Source organism: Lissotriton vulgaris, chromosome 4_1 (assembly GCF_964263255.1).
Source record: "Lissotriton vulgaris chromosome 4_1, aLisVul1.2, whole genome shotgun sequence".
In the NCBI taxonomy this organism is placed as follows: domain Eukaryota; kingdom Metazoa; phylum Chordata; class Amphibia; order Caudata; family Salamandridae; genus Lissotriton; species Lissotriton vulgaris.
In genome coordinates this window covers 1,806,987,490-1,807,004,030 of record NC_141691.1, presented here as the reverse complement: position 1 = coordinate 1,807,004,030, position 16,541 = coordinate 1,806,987,490, and the positions used below count along the sequence as shown (strand labels likewise).

Below are 16,541 nucleotides of genomic sequence, written 5' to 3'. Positions count from 1 at the left end.
TTGAGAAGGGCATCTTCAGATATGGGGTCAAAACTCTGCCAAATGGCTAAGGATTTGCGCTCCTCTGGAGGTGTAGGATGAGCAACCTGATCCACAAGTGATTTCACCTTTCCATCGAAGAAAGTAGCGAAATCCGCTGCTCTCTTTGTAGAATCCTCCACCTTGGAAGTTGGGGGAGAGCAGCTCGGAGTCTTGATGAGATCGAATAGTTTTTTGGGTCTATTTTTGGCGGAATCAAGGAGGGTTTTGAAGTGCGTCGCTTTCTCAAGGAAGATGTGCTTGTGGTATTTGGATCTTGCTGTGCGAAGCAAGGCTAAATTGTCAGTGGAAGGCAATTGCCTCCATTGCTTCTCCAGGAATCTTAGCTGCTTCCTTTCCTCATAAAGGGATTTGTTGAACCAAGGTGCTGAGGCAGTGGGCCTTATCCTTTTGCTTTTGAGTGGAGCAACGTTATTAATTTCAGCTGCAAGAACTGTGAGGCATTGGGAGGTGAGATCGTCAACAGCTATGTTCGGGTCTAGCCTTGGAAGTGAAAGCAAAGCTGATTCACAGAGGGGACCGACATCAATGTTTTTGGCATCACGGAACCAGGAGATGGCCCTTTTGGGTTGGCCAAGAGTTATAGAGTGTGAAAGTTGTAGAGAGAATGGGATGAGGTGGTGGTCAGACCAATCTACATGAATAGGGGTAGTAGTAGAAAGCATGCCTGCTTTAGAAATAACAAGGTCCAGGATTGCGCCCTTAGAGTGGGTTGGTTCAGTGCAGTGTTGGATAAGATCATTTGCCGAGAGGAAGGTGGCCAGTGAGTTCGCAGAGGAGTCTTGCGGTGCGCCCCAGTGGAGATTGAAGTCACCCACGATGGTCTGATTGTCACTTTGAGAGTATTGGTCGCTGATGAAGTCTTTGAGATCTTCTATAAACGAAGAGCTACTACTACGAGGCGGGCGGTAAATGATATGGAATCTGAGCGGTGAATGGTGCTGCAATTGAAGCTCAAGAGAAAGGCATTCAAAGGTGTGGGAGGAGCTGCTAGGAGACGCCTTAAGTTGGAGGGCGTTTCTGAAGATGACTGCAACACCTCCCCCCGTGTTTTCAGCTCTGTCATTCCTAAATATGGAATAACCTGTGGGTAATAGGAGATCAAACATAGAGTGGGAGGTATCTTTGAACCAGGTCTCTGTGAGGAAGAGCATGTCAAGTTTGTGAAGGGTGATGGTGTCGGAGATTTCAAGTTTGTGTTTTACTGCAGATCTGCAGTTGTGAAGCATACATCGCAGCTCTGTCAAGACTGTTTTGGTGACGGGGGCACTTGTTCTGCACTCACTGTCGTCCTCAGGTTGAGACGAGTAGCAGTAGTAAAAGTAGTAGTGGTAGCAGTAATATTACTAGCAGTAGATGCAGTAGTAGTTGTAGCACAAGGAGGAGCAGTAGCATAATTAGTAGTAATAGCAGTAGTCTATGCAGTAGTAGCAGTAGCAATAGAAGTAGCAGTTGTAGTAGTCGTGGTCAGAGAAACAGTAGTAGTATTACAAGTAGTAGTAGCAGCTGTAATGGAACTAACAATTGAACAAGTAGTAGTAGTATTTGTGGGACAGGGAGGAGTAGTTGCAGAAGTTGTGGTAGTGGAGCAGTAGTATTTATTGAGTTTTAATAAGTAACATCAAGCACAAAGTATACAATCATGGCAGACGCATTCTCTTGGTACAAGTGCATCTTTTACAGAGTTGTGCTGCACAATACATGATAGATCATTACAGTCGTGAACCTGGAATAAAAGAGGTACAGTACAGAGACAAGTACATTATGTCCGCACCTCTGAGAGATTTCTCCTCGGCAGATTCCAACATACAAATAGGGACAGAATTTTATAACAGGTCATCAGAGCAAAATCCAGTCATAACTTATTCATTAATCCAATCTCTTTTAGCGAAGTAGCCGTCCCGAACAGCACCTTACATTTATCATTCTTTCATATTTTGAGCAGTACTAGCATCATGTCTCCGATCACCTATTTTTATCTGGATGAGATAATAGGTAGCATTTCAAAGTGCCCTATATAGCTTTAGGACATGAAGCCGTGGGCAGTAGTTTGGCATCATTGGTCATGACAATATATTAAATCAGTAATCCAGTCTTTGAATTTCGGAGCCCTCCCTTACAAGCTTTATCTGAATGAATCCTCATACTGCTTGCCTAGTAGTTCCCCATGTTTTAGTTTATTCTCTCTACTACTTATTTGTATTTCTCTAGTGAATTATAAAGCAAACATTAGAGCTTATTTCGAAGACATATGCTATACATACTCGTTAATAAATGTATAAATATAGACAATTATGCATGCAAATACTGCCAGGATGAAGTGAAATTAAAACGTATAAAAGAGATATGCTTATAGAATATTTAAAATTATATTTCTCCATTACTAAACACACAAATGGGTCACATACCCCAAACGTTGCTGTTTCATAGTCTCTAAAGCACTTCACTGCAAAGTTTTCTGTGACCTTCACAATCGAGTCTGGGCATATAGAACTGACCATCCCTGCGATTGCAGCTTGAACCTAAAATATTTATAAGAATTGTAAGAGAATGACATAAAACATGTATGCAACACATTGTCTCAATTTGAACCAAGAGAAAAGTATCAGGGAATAACCAATGATAAATATAATCATACTTACTTATACATTAGAAAACATCTATCAGTCTAGGGCCTCTGAGAGACCAGTATTGCTGGAGAAGAGTAAGCCACCTCTCTAATGTTACTACATGCAAGAACTGTTTAAGACTCATCACTGAATAGATGGTTGAGGCTGTGTTATTTTAAGGAAATAGTGTCAAATATAGTAATCATTTAAACCAGGGCCCAGATTTACTAAGATTTCGTGGAACACAAGGCAGAATGACAACTTGCTGTGCTGAGCTGTGTCAAGTAGGGAGAGCAGGAATGCACCATATCTATTAAAAGATGGTGCATTCCTGCTCTCTCTCTGTGCTGGCGCAAACAGAGCAGCTGTGTGCCAACACAGGAGCCTTTGCTCCATGGTGCAAGGGTACCTGCATTACAGGCAGGATTGTTTTGTCCAGGAAGGGGCACCTCCCTGCACAGAAACAATCCTCAGAGGCATTTTCCTCTTTCGATGTATGCTGCAGCTCCACCATAATTTCCCTCATATGTGTGGCCTATGCTGGACTACTATTCTGGCCAATGACCAACTCAGGGAATATTAGGGCAAGCACAGGCCAACATTGCAGCAGCAGGCATCTAAGGTGGGATACCCATTCACCAAAAAAGCAGCAGAGCACCCAGAGCAGGGAACTGAAGAAAATGCCAGCTGGGAAGTGGCAGGCTAGAAACCTACAGATATCTAAGCAACCGAGTCCAAGGCAGTTCGCGCAGGTGAGGCAGATACTACAAAGTCTTGGGGAGATGGCTGAGCAGAGGGTGCAGCCACCAGCAAACCAGCTAGATAATACATCATGCTATTCCCGGGCAACCCTACTATAATCACACGTGAGACAGGGCTGGCTAGTCTGGTCTCCCGATTTGTGAAGGAAAGAATATGGTGGAAGGAATTCATTGACTTCTCTTCCCTATTAGAAGTTAGGCAGGTGGATCTGGATTTCGTGGCAAAGGACAAGAAAGAGGATGGCAGGAGAGGCATAAGCCTAGAATTCAAGGGTCCATAGATTACTGGCTGCATGCGTTTAGAACACTAGCTTGTGTGGTGAAAGAAAAGATTCCCCAGTGAACCGCAGCACTCTACCTCTTGTGTATGAAATGCAGCATACATATCAAGGTGATGCTTCATCCTATCGCTTTAGGGAAGAATGCATAAATGGCCCATTATAGACTTGTATTACCAGGATGTGGCAGGCTTCCCTACTCGTATGGTTGAAGCCCACAAAGGGTTGGGCATGGAAGAGCCCTTTTTTCAGTACTATAGGAGCAAGGGAAAGTAAAAAGGGTATCAGCAAAGCAGCAACAGCAAACCCTAACAGCAGGGAGAGCGATGGGAAGAGCCATAACAGTGCATGCTGGAAGCTTGTGAAGGGTGAATGCAAATTAAGGCATGTCTGCAGCACATGTGGGGGCTCTCATCTAGCCAGTGATTGCAGGAGAGGAAAAGTTGTTGCTGAGTAAAAATATCCCCCAAGAAATAGTCCTGGAGAGGTACAGGAAGAGGGAGGGGCTAGGGACAAGAAAGGGGCACAGTTCTATAATGGTTAAAAAACTATTTCCAGAGCTCATCGGGTATCACAAACGAATGTCTGACAAAATGTCGATATACAAAATATCGACATACAAAAATATCGCAACAAAAACATCGATGTCAGCAATATTGACATCCTATCTCCAACAAGGTAAGTACAAAAATATTGAGAAAAAAATATATCGATGTCAAAAATATCGTATTTAAAAAATGTTGTTTTTTTTAATTAAAAAATATATCTAAATATGTTAAATAATACTTATAAATGTAATAAACATAGTTATAAATATGTTATGATATTTAAAATGTTTCATTAATATACATAATTGTATACTACATACATTAAACATATACATATAATACATATTATATACTTACTGAATACCTTTTAATAATTATTTTATTAACTTATAAATAATTAAAAATATTATAAATTACAAATAAATCTATACACATAAAATAATATTATAAATAAAAATTACATACAAATGTAATACACATTTTAAAAAGTAAGGAGAATGTTGAATAGTGTAAGGATAAAAATTACTATTTCCACTCCAAACAGTGCAAAAGCAGGGAAAGTGTTGATTGCGTAGGGGTAAAAATTACTATTCCCATTCCAGAGAGTGCAACAGTAGGGAAAGTGTTGGATATCATAGGGGTAAAAATTACTATTCCCATTCCAGAGAGAGCAAATATAGGGAAAGCGTTGGATAGAGTAGGGGTAAAAATTACTATTCCCACTCCAAAGAGTACAAAAGTAGGGAAAGCGTTAGATGGCGTAGGGGTAAAAATTACTATTCCCACTTCAGAGAGTGCAACAGTAGGGAAAGCGTTGGATAGCCTAGGGGTAAAAATTACTATTCCAACTCCAGAGAGTGCAACAGTAGAGAAAGGGTTGGATAGCGTAGCGGTAAAAATTACTTTTCCAACTCCAGAGAGTGCAACAGTAGGGAACGCATTGGATAGCGTAGGGGTAAAAATTACTATTCCACTCCAGGGACTGCAACAGTAGGGAAAGCGTTGGATAGCGTAAGGGTAAAACATACTATTCCAACTCCAGAGAGTGCAACAGTAGGGAAAGAGTTGGATAGCGTAGGGGTAAGAATTACTATTCCAACTCCAAAGAGTGCAACAGTACGGAAAGCGTTGGATAGCATAGGGGTAAAAATTACTTGTCCCACTCCAGAGAGTGCAACAGTAGGGAAAGCGTTGGATAGCGTAGGGGTAAAAATTACTATTCCACTCCAGAGACTGCAACAGTAGGGAAAGCGTTGGATAGCGTAAGGGTAAAACATACTATTCCAACTCCAGAGAGTGCAACAGTAGGGAAAGAGTTGGATAGCGTAGGGGTAAGAATTACTATTCCAACTCCAAAGAGTGCAACAGTACGGAAAGCGTTGGATAGCATAGGGGTAAAAATTACTTGTCCCACTCCAGAGAGTGCAACAGTAGGGAAAGCGTTGGATAGCGTAGGGGTAAAAATTACTATTCCCACTCCAAAGAGTATAACAGTAGGGAAAGCATTGGGTATCGTAGGGGTAAAAATTACTATTCCCACTCCAGAGAGTGCAACAGTAGGGAAAGCGTTGGATAGCGTAGGGGTAATAATTACTATTCCCACTTCAAAGAGAACAAAAGTGGGGAAAGCGTTGGATAGCGTAGGGGTAAAAACGACTATTCCCACTCCAGAGAGTGCAACAGTAGGGAAAGCGTTGGATAGCGTAAGGGTAAAAATTACTATTCCAACTCCTGAGAGTGCAACAGTAGGGAAAGCGTTGGATAGCGTAGGGGTAAAAATTACTATTCCTAATCCAGAGAGTGCAACAGTAGGGAAAGCATTGGATAGCGTAGGGGTAAAAAATAATATTCCAACTCCAGAGAGTGGAACAGTAGGGAAAGCATTGGATAGCGTAGGGGTAAAAATTACTATTCCAACTCCAGAGAGTGCAACAGTAGGGAAAGCGTTGGATAGCGTGGGGTGAAAATTACTATTTCCACTCCAGAGAGTGCAACAGTAGGGAAAGCGTTGGATAGCGTAGGGGTAAATATTACTATTCCAACTTCAGAGAGTGCAACAGTAGGGAAAGCGTTGGACAGTGTAGGGGTAAAAATTACTAATCCCACTCCAGAGAGTGCAACAGTAGGGAAAGCATTGGATAGTATGGGGGTAAAAACTACTATTCCCACTCCAGAGAGTGCAACAGTTGGGAAAGTGGTGGATGGGGTAAAAGTTAAAATATAACAAACTTATAAATAAATTAATATTTTAAAATATATATTTTTTAAATTATTAAATAAATCTAAACTATATATAAATATCAATACATAATTAATAAAACATAATTACCACATAATAAGAAAGTAACAATAAATAATAATAAATGCAAATTAATAAAAATTAATTACAATTAATAAATAATTAACAATGATATAATTAGCAAATACAATTAATTAAAATAAATAATTACTTAATTACATTTAAATTACTTCCCACCCTTTTCCCCTATAAACCCATAATCCGCTACAGAACATAATTATCACTTTATCAATTAATAAAAATTAATTACCAATTAATAAAAATGTATTACCAATTAATATTTAATTAACAATAATATAATTATCAAAAACAATTAATGAAAATAAATTATTACTTAATTACATTTAAATTACTTCCCACCCTATTTCCCTATAAGCCGCTACAGAACATAATTATCAATTAATCAATTAATTAAAATGAATTACCAATTAATCAAAACAATTACCAATTAATTAAAATTAGTTCATGATTCCAAAAAAGTTATAATTAATTTAGTATAATGAAATTACTTTCCACCCTATTCCCCTATAGACCCACAACCCGCTTCGCTACTAAAATACAAAATATCCTTAAATTACATTAAAAAAATAAAAATACATATTAAATACATAATTATATACATAAAAATCGATATTAGTAACATCGTTATTACTAACGTCGATATTAGTAACATCGATATTGCTTACATCGATATTAACAAAATCGATATTACTTACCATCGAAATTCTGTCCCTTTGATATTAAAAAAATCAATATTACTTACCTTCTAAATTCTGTACCTTCGATATTTCAACATCGATTTTATTGTATGTCGATATTTAAAAATCGATATTTTGTCTGCCACCATCACAAATGAGATGACGGGGTGGGGTTCAAGGAAGAGATTCTCATACCGTACAAGGGCACCAGGGTGGACCGTCTCAGTAATTACCTGAAATCAGTGAATGAAAACATTGAGATGGCTAGACGGAAAGTGGCAAAGGAACTCCAACTGTACAGTGCAGGAGGTCCATTTAAATATCCACCATTGAAGAACTTCATAGTTTCTCTGCTGGGGCGGTTCCTAAGAAGTAGGCTGGTCAGTTTAGGTTCATACCATACCTGCCTTACCACCAGAGAGTGTGAGTGAAGGATGGGTGAGAGCAGGACCTATCCTCAATATCTTACACAATGCTAAATGAAGCAGTAGACATGCTGAGGGTGGTGGGAAAAGGGCCACTTATGGCCAAAGTCGACATTGATTTAGCTTCTGGGCTCCTCTCACTGCACCCCTGCAGGTTTCACGTGGTGGGTTTCCAGTTAGATGGCCTATTTTGCTAAGACAAGTGCCTCTCTATGGGCTGCACGATATCTTGCGTGTACTTTGAAGCATTCAGTGCTTTACTTGAGCGGGAGCATGGTGTGAGACCCCAGGCAGGCTGGAGGTTGCAATACCTCAATGATTTCTTTTTTAAAGGGGACCCTGAATTGCTGCAATGTGGCTCATTGCTGGCCCAGATTATCGGTCTTGCAGCTTAACATGGAGTACTGTTAGCACACGAGAAAAACAAAGGACCCACGACCAAGCTAACATTTTTGGGCATAGAGCTGGATCAGTGTAAGGGGTTTGTGGGATACCACCCCTAAAAATGGCTGAACTGAGGCAGTTAATCAAGGGGCTACTGGCTAAGAGAAAGTTTCCACTCAGATTAATTCAGCAACTGCTAGGCAAGTTGAATTTAGCAGGCAGGGTGATCCCTGATGAGTAAAATGTTGCCAGGGACTTCGCCTGGCTTACGCTGGGCCTGAGCAAAAAATCATCATACCGTTGGGCTAACTACCAGGGACAAAAGGGACCTGCAGTAATGGCTTACCTTCCTCACCACATTCAACTGCACATAAGTTTGGCTCAAGCACTGGAGAACAGCAGAACAGTTGGAAATGTTCAAAGGTGCAGTGGGTGGCAAGGGCATCAGGCCTATTCTGGGCATGGCTTAGTGTGCAGCCCGGTGCCCAGACTGATAGTATAAAATAGTCCAGACAAGGAATATAATGCTGCTAGAAGATTTTCTCATTGTGGCAGATGTCTCATTGTGGAAAGACAAGTTTACAAATACTCAGGGAATGCGGTGGGCAGATAATCATGCAACGGTACAGTCGCTGAATCTAAACATAGCACAGTGCCCAAGTGTTTTGGGTCTGGTATGCCATCTAGTTGACTGCCAGCTGGGTGCTAACATAGCAATTTTGGCCAGGCATGTTCCAGGCTGTGATAACTCAATTGCGGATGCTCTCCCTCGCTTTCAGTGGACAAGGTTCCGAAAGTTGGCACCTCTAGCAGAGCAAGAGATGGTGTCATTTCCAGAAGAATTGTGGGAGCTGGTAGACCTGACCTCGCACCACTAGTAGGCCAGGCCCTGGCATCTAGGACCGCTGTAAAGTATTGTTAAGTGGTGGACCCTATTGTAGAACATGTTAGACAGCACCAAGGTTTGCGGAGTTAGAGGGAGTGCAGAAGTCGGGCAGGGCATTCATTGGGCTTTTCCTGCGTGGTGAAACAAATTCATTGGCCTAAACATGCCTGAGTGCAGTTATGTAGTTCTCCGAGCTCCACGGGGGGCTCACACCAAACAAAATCTTTTTATTGCTGGGCAGCAATGCAGGGTTGAGCCTGTATACAGATAAGGCAGGAGGATGGTACGCAGAGCCCTGCAGCCTCGAGGCAAGTCGGATGCAATCCTCATATATTTGGGTTGTAACGATCTTGCTAAGATGGGTTGACATCAACTCATGGAAGCCATGAAGGTGGACCTAATCTTGGTCGGCTGGCTGGTCTGACCTGCCGATGGTGTATAGTCTGATGTGAATGGAGGGGGTTTGTGACCACGGGGCAATTGAGAGGTCCAGGCCGGAGCTGAACATATCAATGAGAACGTTCTGTAAAGGTGTGGGCTGGGAATTTATCAAGCACAGTCTCAGTAACATTAGGCACCCTGGCAACTATGCAGAGGACAAGGTTCACTTATCTGGGATCGGGATGGACATGTTCCTCTTGAACATCGTGGGGGCTCTCAAGCAGTTAGGGTTAATGACAGCAGTAAAAGGCAGAGCTGTCATGATTGAGAAACCACTGGAAGCATGGCGGAGACAGCACCAGTGAATGCCAAGGATAACATAGTAGGCCAGGAAGAGGAAGTAGAGTCACTCGAATAGGGTCCTTGGGATGCCTCACAGCAGGGACTCTAGACAGCAAGGGTCAGCAAAGGGCCAGTGCTGTCGAGGCACAGCACTTTCAGCCCAGCTACAGCCAGAGGGCCACCAAGACTGGACATCGGTAGCAAGGGAAGCCTAAACGCAGCGGGGCTTGACAAGAATGGGCCCTTGAATAAAGTGACGTCAGCCAGATGGGTCAGGGCACCGGATTATCTTGATTATGAGACTGCAAGGAGTGAATTATTAAATGCAGATTATTTATGACCACCTGTGGACTTGGTGTACAATGGATTGCTTGTTCTATGCGCTAAGTAATGCACGCTTATGGTTCGCATTAATGACTCATTTCTCATGAAGATTTATGAACCAGCACTGTTTCCCTGAAGTAATAAACTGCAGGTGTTTACACACCAAAGAAAGTATGTGGTCACCATTGTAGATGAAGGAACGTCAAAAGTTTAACCAAAGCTAGAACCTTGGTAATTCCCTTTTTCCTGCTTGCCCGCTAAGCGCCGGGCCACCTCTGTTTGAAATAGCTGGCACACTTTATAAATGCTGATATTATAATTCTGATTATTTTTAAAAGTAAAACGGAGAGAGACCCGGGAGAAATACTCACCTATCTGGGGTGGGTTTAGCATACAAGCAATAACTGAACATTATGCAAGTGTTGCAACAAATAATTCAAAATCTTGCCTGTCACAGGGATCGTTAAAGGGAAAACATGTTTAAATAGAGTGGTACATTTATTGAACAAAAATATAATAAATAATTAGTGCATTTCAAATCCGCTGATATTGCCCCCTATTCTAAAGGAGGAACAGATCCATGATGAAAATGACATGTAACCATCATTAGAAAGTGCAGTCCATGCAGAGCACTAACCTCGGCTGCCGACGCCTGCGCTGCTATAGGTTGAGAGCTGATGCCGTCCCACATCAAGGTGTAGTCCTGCATGCTGGGGATTCCCTTTGTTTTCTCAACAATGTCGATGGTGATATTTGTTCCCACAGGAACCTCGTATTCGAGCAATTCAAAATCACCTGGGAAGAAAGTTACAAAGGTCAAAAAACAATTCATTCAGATAGACACTCCTAGTAACCGAATGATATTTGAAGTAGGATACGATATTGAAACCTATAGGGAATACTATGCTTCAATGCACAGAAGCTGAGGAGCAGATTTGAGTATTTCACACTATCAGTGATGGAAAGAAAAGGGTATGGATGAGCACTGCAGGGTGCTTTATAAGGCGGCACAGTCTTGAGCAAGCCTAGGCTCTGTACGTTTGTCTGTAGCCTATCAGTCTTCCATCATCTACTGATAACTTCTCACTTTCGCCAAGCATGGCCATCAGCATTGAAATCAGCACCCTTCTTCTCCAGTCAAGGGCTCACTTCACCAAGAGGTCACATATTTCAGCGTTGCCCTGCTTTTTCACTATTCGCATCTCATAGCCACCCCACCTCCTTTACAGTCTCAACCAGACAACACATGGACCACACCAAAGTGGTCATCCACAGAAATCCATCACATAACTTCACCAGCCTATGGAGGAGCCACATCCAGGCAAAAAGCATTCCCCAAATAAGTCTTCGAAAATGGTCAGGGTTAACCTTCTCTTTCATACGTGCTTCTCTGCTTCTATGTGTGGGCTCAACTTGTCATGAACTCTGCACACTCAAGTACACCAGGCGTACTATCCCAAATGTGTTTCCTGTGGCACTCTCACAATTATTTAAACTTATAATCTGGTGCTTCCATAAAGACAAACGTGGACTCACTCCTCATCAGAAACTGAGGGGCGTGTCTTCTGCAGCCTCCACAAATATTTCTAAATGACAATGCAAGCGTAATCCTCATTCTAGTCAATAGACCACTTTGCCCTTTGGGCAATCTGTTTTCAGCATGCTGACTCTTAATCAGCTTCCAATCTGTTTGCAAACACACAATTTACAGTCTCCAAAGCGGTACAAACAATTTATAAGGCACACCATTGGCACTGTTTGCCATTGTAGATCCATTGTAATTTGCTAAACTATGATTTTTATTTACCTATTTATGAAGCATGGCCTTTTTCTGAGGCTAAAGGTGGATTTAAAGATTTGACTCGGATCTCAGGATCTAATGATCTGATTGACTAGACATGACCAAAAAAATGTATTACATTTGCAAACACAAGTGTGAATCATTAGAGCTTGAATCCTGGAAAAAGGTTGAATATCCGATAACCCTAGGGAAGATCACACATTATGAAGAAGGGGAACATTAGCTGGTAACAGAGAAAATTATGTGGGTTTCAAGTGGTCATATATAGCCCCTAAAATTGAAAAATATAACATTTATGTCATGGAATTTACACAACTACCATTATGGATTCACAGGTCTAAATCTGTGATTTCGGGCCAAGACCCTCAATTCAAATCATCATATTTGGGCCTGGCTCACTAAATATAGCTCCCTATATCCAGTCCAGGTTAGAATCCAGACCCTGGAATCAATACCTGGATCCTGGAGTCAATGCAGGGGTCCAGATCGTGGAATCTGGTCTAGGATTTAAGGATCTTGATAAGAAATTCAATGCAAATCCACAGTGCATTCACAGCCAAAGGCTCTGTGAGGTTAGGAGTGTGGGCTCATGGGTTGGGTGCAGGGCACGGCTAGTCTGATTAGGACCCAAGGTAGGCACAGTGTGATCACACTACAGACCTTATGCTGAGGCACACTGTGCAAGACCAAAGGCCGTGCCCAGCTGGGTTTGGTCAGATCGCGCCTAGGGTATGGCTACGTTCGGAGATCACTCTGAAAGCCAAAGTCTGTGATTAGCTGTTTCACTGGGATGTGGCCCACAACCCACTGTGAAGAGATAAAGGCTACGCACTGCTGATTTCAGTTGCACAGAAGTTGGTACAGGATTTGTCTGTAGATCAGACCTTTTATCCAGGCATCACTGTCCACTGTCACAAGGCTGCATAGAAATTCTGGTGGCATGGGGCCTGGGCAAAGGGCCTGGCCCATGAACAGGACGTGTGTATTGAGCTTGATGTGCATTGTGAAAGTCCACACTCTGCATTCAACCTAACAGGTCATGCACATGTGGTTTTGGCCAGGTCAGGTCATGGACACAGAGACTGCAGCACACAGCTGAAGGTCATGCAAGACTCAGTAGGGTTGAATGGGGGCATCATGTATAAATATCACTGTGAAAACATTAGGTTAAATAATAGTTTGAATATAAAAACGTCAGAAATTCACTTAAATACAGTTATTGTGATGTTAAGGTGACACTGTCAAACCTATAAAACGCTGATTTTCTCTAGTTATAGTAATTTGCATTAACCATAACTCATGTCACCACCTAGTGCTTCTCATGCACTCACATGACATCAGTGATGACAACTGAAGCGATGACAATGGTGACATCACTGTTAGGATCTCTCATGGTGGTCAACACTGATCAGGAATCTGTAGGATTGCGCGCTAGGCACAGTGTCGTCCAGGGCCGCACCATGTGCCCAGTTCCTACTACATATTGCTAAAGAAGAAGCACAGTTGGTTCTGTGGACTGGTGATTTTGTGGTTTGAGGATACAGAATGGGCAGCTGCACGTGGCCATGCACAGTGGTCAATGTCCACAGGTGGGTGGGCTCAGGACCTAGCCAAAGGCACGGCCATGTCTTCGACCAGAGCTCACCGGGGGAATGCTTCCCATTGCTCGTGTGCAGAGTGAGGGTCACATAATTATTACATAATACCCAACAGGCAACTATTTCACTGAAGAAAAAGGCAATCGCAGAAAATGACTGTAGACAAGATCACAGGGGTGACAAATCCTCCAGCAGGCGGTTGAAAACCAAAGGCCATTCACAAACAAATATAACACCTGTTTTGAAATATGTTATGCATATCCTAGAAAGAACATGCAATTTACAGTATGTAAGAATGAACCCAAACATAAACCAGGATCGAACATTCCCAGTGAAAAACTCATTTGCTAAGGCAACCACTTGGAAGACTACTTGGAAGATGAACAAAAAAAAGAAATACATCAGGCACACAAACATCACAGAAGGGGTGCAGGAGAACTAACAGAAAGGAATCAACGCAGCATATAGAAACTGTCACATTGATTCCATACGGTCACAACCAAAAGTACAAAATCCCTACATCATATGAAGAAAGCTCTAAAAAGCTAAATACAATGCACCTGCAATAACACACCATGGACTCAACAACACTGCGAGTGGATGAGCAAAGGAGGCATGAAGGACGCACCAAACCTCCAACAGGACTTTGACTGATAATGAGTCCACATATGCAGACTATTCTGTGATGTGGGAGCAGAATGAGGGATCTAGGCACATTTGGGGGCCCTACGCGCAGCCATGAGAACCTGTGAGCGTGCTGTATGTGGCATACCTCGCGGTGAGTTGAACGTCACGGTGTAGTTGTGCACTTCGCCGTCATCAGATCTTGTGACTTCTACTGTATCGGGTTTTATTGCCCACAGGGCATTCAAAGCAGACTGCACTTGAAGACTTGAAGCATCCGCGGACAGAGGAGCTGCAGGGCACAAATGCAACATTAATGAACTGTAGACAATAGTGAATAATCCTTCATCAACTACACAACCAAGTTGGTCTTCAAATAACACAACTAGAAGCATAACGCGATCTGTGCTCTAAGACGTCCCCCCCCCCCCCCCCCGCCCCCCCACGTGGCAAACAGCCCTCGATATTTCCCGCTACTTCTAATCCATACTTTCCTGGTTTTGAAACTATCACACCAAGGCCGTATTTGGCAGCATTTTTACAGATCTACGGTTGTAAACGGAAGGAGTTTGGCAGACTAAAACAATCTGAATCATTTATCTTAAGGGCTTTGATGTCCCCCCTCCCAACGTTCCCTGGACCACTAACATCTGGGAGAACCACTCTTGCCAGCCCAGACAGCCAAAGGAATGGGCAGTCGCACAGATAGTTTTACAAAACACGTTCGGGCTTATCACACAAGACCAGCGTTAAGAAAGTATAATTAGCAGATGCAGTCTGCACTGGGCATTTGTTTTGTCAACATTATGCAGATTGCTTTAAGGGAATTATACAATAACCTTGTTAGATCCTCTTCATAATTTAGCATCAAGGTTGCTAATTTGACTGATTCACTTGAAGGACACACCTGTTTGTTCCATATTGTAGACAAGTGCGAAGGAGAGCGAGGCGCACGAGTCTCCGCACGCAACTGTGATTGTCTGAACTTCGGCAGTGGCGGTGGATTCCGTCCAGTTACTCAAGGTTATGACCTAAAGAACAAATATAAATAGAAGCCATCAATAGGTTATAATCGTCCCACTTTGAGTTATCTCCTCTAGTGTTAGAGCATATTTATTCTGTTTCCCGGCCTCATTATTTTCCCGCCTTCGGTTTCTTCAGTATTTTAAACATTTCTCTATTGCCTCTTTCTCTGCGTTTCTGAAAAGTTTCACTCCATTGGTCAATTATTGGTCGGCGCTGCACCTGCTACACACACTGCTCCGTTCACCTCTCTCTGTGTTTCTGTAATTATTTTGGAACACGTGTCAGCATTTATGTCCCTGAAGCATTTCACCATGGCCTTCCCGGCATGCATTTCTTCTGTTGATTTATGGATACAGTCTCAGCCTCCTGATATTAGCTATGAATATGTAAAATTATTTTGCCCCCCTGGCACATTATCCATATCTTTAATTTTGTCTATCCCTTCTTTCCAAAACTCCTCTTGCACACAAACACATACAAAAAGCCAGGTTGCAACTACAACAGAACTTCAGGGGGGCTAAGACTCCCAGCCAGGGCTAGCTCGAGCACTGGTTGCGGCTGTTACAACAGTCTTTTTCAACGCTTTCCTCCCCCATATCCTCCTACTCATAAATTCCCTCACTAACGCTCTCCAACAGTGCACCTCATCTCTCCATAGTCTCTCTCTGACTTACAATAAATTTTTAGGTCTCGCTGGCGTTGAAGCGCGAAGCGCTGCCGCCAACGAGACTTATAATCGCAGTGTTTTCTCCCAAGGGAGACAGACCTGTGCACGAGCCAATTCTGGTCTGGGCACGAGCCGATTGTGGTCTGTGAACGCGCTTCACAGTGGAACAGCTTGTGCACGTTAACTCCAGAGTGCTCGCCTCCGGAAACACGCAGGTCAATTTGTTTTCCCAAAACAAATGTTGCATAAATAGATGGATCATGGAATGCCAGTGATTGTGTGGTATAGTGACAAGCAGATTCCGCTTCTGCATTGGTAACTCAACAAATTCATTTCCGAATACATTCATTGTAATGGGACACTTTTCAATAACGGTATTACAAACTGGGCTCGTTTCTGATGCAGTAACCTAACCGGGCCCCTTGTTGCATACGGAGATCAAACAGGACTAGGTTCGGGTTTAGACGCAGTAACGTTACAGATTCCTTTTCTGAGACGGTAACCTAACCTGGTTCCAACAAGGCTACTCTGGCGGGATGCTTTCGGATTTAGTTGCTGAACATACGCACGTGACAGCCGAGCAGATTTATTTGCTCATGAGATAGATAACCTGAACGATTCATTTCCTCATGCACTGGATGCAGTCATTTCTCCTGTTCCAGAGAACGAAAATAACAGTTCCTAGCAGGAAGACGTAAAGGTAGATTCTTTTTCCGATGCATACAAAATCGATCTGTTATAAAAATACTGCGAGTCCTGTTTAGAAACAGTGCTTTGTCCCGGATACAGAGGCTGGCACTGCCATCATGTGGTCAGTGTCAGTGGTCATAAATAAACCAAAAAGCTCAGCA

General features: G+C 42.6%; 1 protein-coding gene across 1 annotated transcript in view; it reads right to left on the bottom strand.

Annotated features, from left to right (window-relative positions):
• Positions 1-16,541, bottom strand: part of LOC147724585 (fibrocystin-L-like) — a 505,554-nt gene that overhangs the window by 391,053 nt on the left and 97,960 nt on the right. The window contains exons 17-20 of the mRNA XM_086918064.1: positions 14,905-15,028; positions 14,146-14,289; positions 10,612-10,769; positions 2,448-2,561 (exon numbers count right to left, since the gene is read on the bottom strand). Of these exons, the coding sequence (XP_086774190.1) occupies positions 2,448-2,561; positions 10,612-10,769; positions 14,146-14,289; positions 14,905-15,028 (540 nt within the window). The remainder of the gene's footprint in view (positions 1-2,447; positions 2,562-10,611; positions 10,770-14,145; positions 14,290-14,904; positions 15,029-16,541) is intronic.